The sequence below is a fragment of the Chaetura pelagica genome, unplaced genomic scaffold (genome assembly GCF_000747805.2).
Source record: "Chaetura pelagica isolate M959 unplaced genomic scaffold, ChaPel_1.0 scaffold70, whole genome shotgun sequence".
NCBI lineage: Eukaryota > Metazoa > Chordata > Aves > Apodiformes > Apodidae > Chaetura > Chaetura pelagica.
In genome coordinates, this window is record NW_009952265.1 from 1,215,428 (window position 1) to 1,217,429 (window position 2,002).

Genomic DNA, 2,002 nt, shown 5'->3' on the forward strand with positions numbered 1-2,002 from the left:
TTGGACTGAAGGTCATAGGCTCTGGAAGCAGAGAAAGGAACAGATGGGGAGAGCTGCAAGGCAGTTCTAGTCACTCCGAGTACTGGGCTGGGTCTTCCTCCCTTGCTGGGTGCCGCTGTGCACAGGTATCAGCTACAAAGGAGAACTTAAGACAACAGATGGGAAGACTTCAGCAACTCTCCTCATGCTTCTCTCATCTCCAGCTTCTTCTCTGAAAAGCTCAAGAACACCAAGTGCTCAGCTGAAATGGTGGCTTGCAGATGGGCACAATGAAAACATTTAGGGTCAGACATATAAAACCACTCCTCTCCCTTCCAGATCCCCCTCTGTTCCCCAAATCTCATGCACAAAGAAACAAGGAGATCTCTGTGCTACCATCATGTTGCTTGTAGCAGCTCCCACTGCTGGCCAGGTATATCTGCTTGGCAAGGATTGGTCACCACTGTCCCAGTCTGGTTTTCCAGGCAGAGACCGCTGACAAAGTGTTGAATGAAACTGCCTTTCATCTTCCACTTCTGTGAAAAGACAGAATAAACATGTTGTTACTTCCATTTCACCAGGGAACTGTGCCTCCAAGCTGGAGATTAAAGGTTGGGCATCAATCTCCAGTAAACCCCAACAACTGGGGAGACTGAAAATCCAGGTATGGGGAGAACCTCCAAAGCACTGGTTTCCTGTTTTAACAATACCTGGAGTTTGAGTTTAGCTGAATTATAGGGCTAGATGTTCAGAAGCATCTAGAAGCCAAATAACACAAAAATCTACAACTGGTGGCATTTTCAAAAGCATATTATCTTCACAATTTCCCTACCACTCTTTGTCCTGCATCTCTAGGCAACCATATACCTGTCAAAACCTGATACCCTCATATTGTTTCTTTCCAATCCATAGAAAGCAAAGGATTGAAAGCTCTCCCAACATGGAAAGCAAATCATTCACAGCAATCACATTTCTTGCTGCTTGACTAGATAGAATCGCTCTTCCATGTCCCCTCATCTCTCCTCTCATCAAAATCAAGATTTTTATCAGCAATACCTTGAAAGCTCTTCACAGGTCTGTATCCTTCTCAGCTGGCTCTTCTTCAGAATCTTATCTGTCCTGCCAACATTTCAGTTTTTAAGTGTCCATTTGACAGCTTTTCAATACTGCTCTGTTTTCTGCAGTGCTGTTCTCTGGGTCTGCTGCCCTCACAGCATGTCCACAGACTTAATTCTACTTTTTTTCTGTTCTCTATCAGTTGCAATGTTCCCAGTTCTTTACAGCAGGGGTGGAAAGTACAGCCCTTTCTCAGCAGAATTTGCAGCTGGAGGTTTAGGACATATGTTTTGTTTTTTGGGAGAGCAGCACAACCAAAGTGGACCTTCAGGAAAGGGTTGCATGTGGAACCTTGTGGACATGCTCTGAGGGCAGCAGACCTAAAACAGCACTGAGATCCCAGGTGAGCCTGTGCACTTCCCTCCAGTGAGGCACAGCTGAAATAAGCAGGTTATTGGATTGAGTGCTCCAGGCTCTGGGGATTTTCCCATCACTCTTTTCAGTCACAGAGATGACCCAGTTACAAAGAGGGTCTGAGTGCTCAGTCAGTAAATAGCTTAGGAATACTATGAGGATGTTCTGGCTAGCTCATGAGACTGATGAAGAAAAAGAAACACCGTGATGCACTGATGGACCCCAAGGCTTTACAAAAGGGATTTTAAAAATTCTTGAAATATCCAGGCAATGTCAAAACCTACCAACTTTTTAACTCTTGGGTGACAAAATAAGCAGATTGCCACATGCTGCATGGTTTAAGACATTCAGTTACATTCACATAGTGCTGGCAGCTCTCCTCCAATGTGCTGCTTACGTCTCCTGGAGCACAGGGCAGTTGCTGCTCCTGTATCACATCCTCCTTCAAGACTAAATACCAGAGGCAGGATCACTTTGCCAGCACTGACAGCCCTGGCTGGCAGGATACCACTAAAGCAAAGCTGTTCCTTCAGCAGGCAGAAGCTGGGTTTTG

General features: G+C 45.5%; 1 protein-coding gene across 1 annotated transcript in view; it reads right to left on the reverse strand.

The window, feature by feature from the left end:
- Positions 1-377: 377 nt before the first annotated feature.
- GALNT16 (polypeptide N-acetylgalactosaminyltransferase 16) overlaps positions 378-2,002 on the reverse strand; it is a 35,437-nt gene continuing 33,812 nt past the window's right edge. The window contains exon 14 of the mRNA XM_010007675.1: positions 378-515. Within this exon, the coding sequence (XP_010005977.1) occupies positions 378-515 (138 nt within the window). The remainder of the gene's footprint in view (positions 516-2,002) is intronic.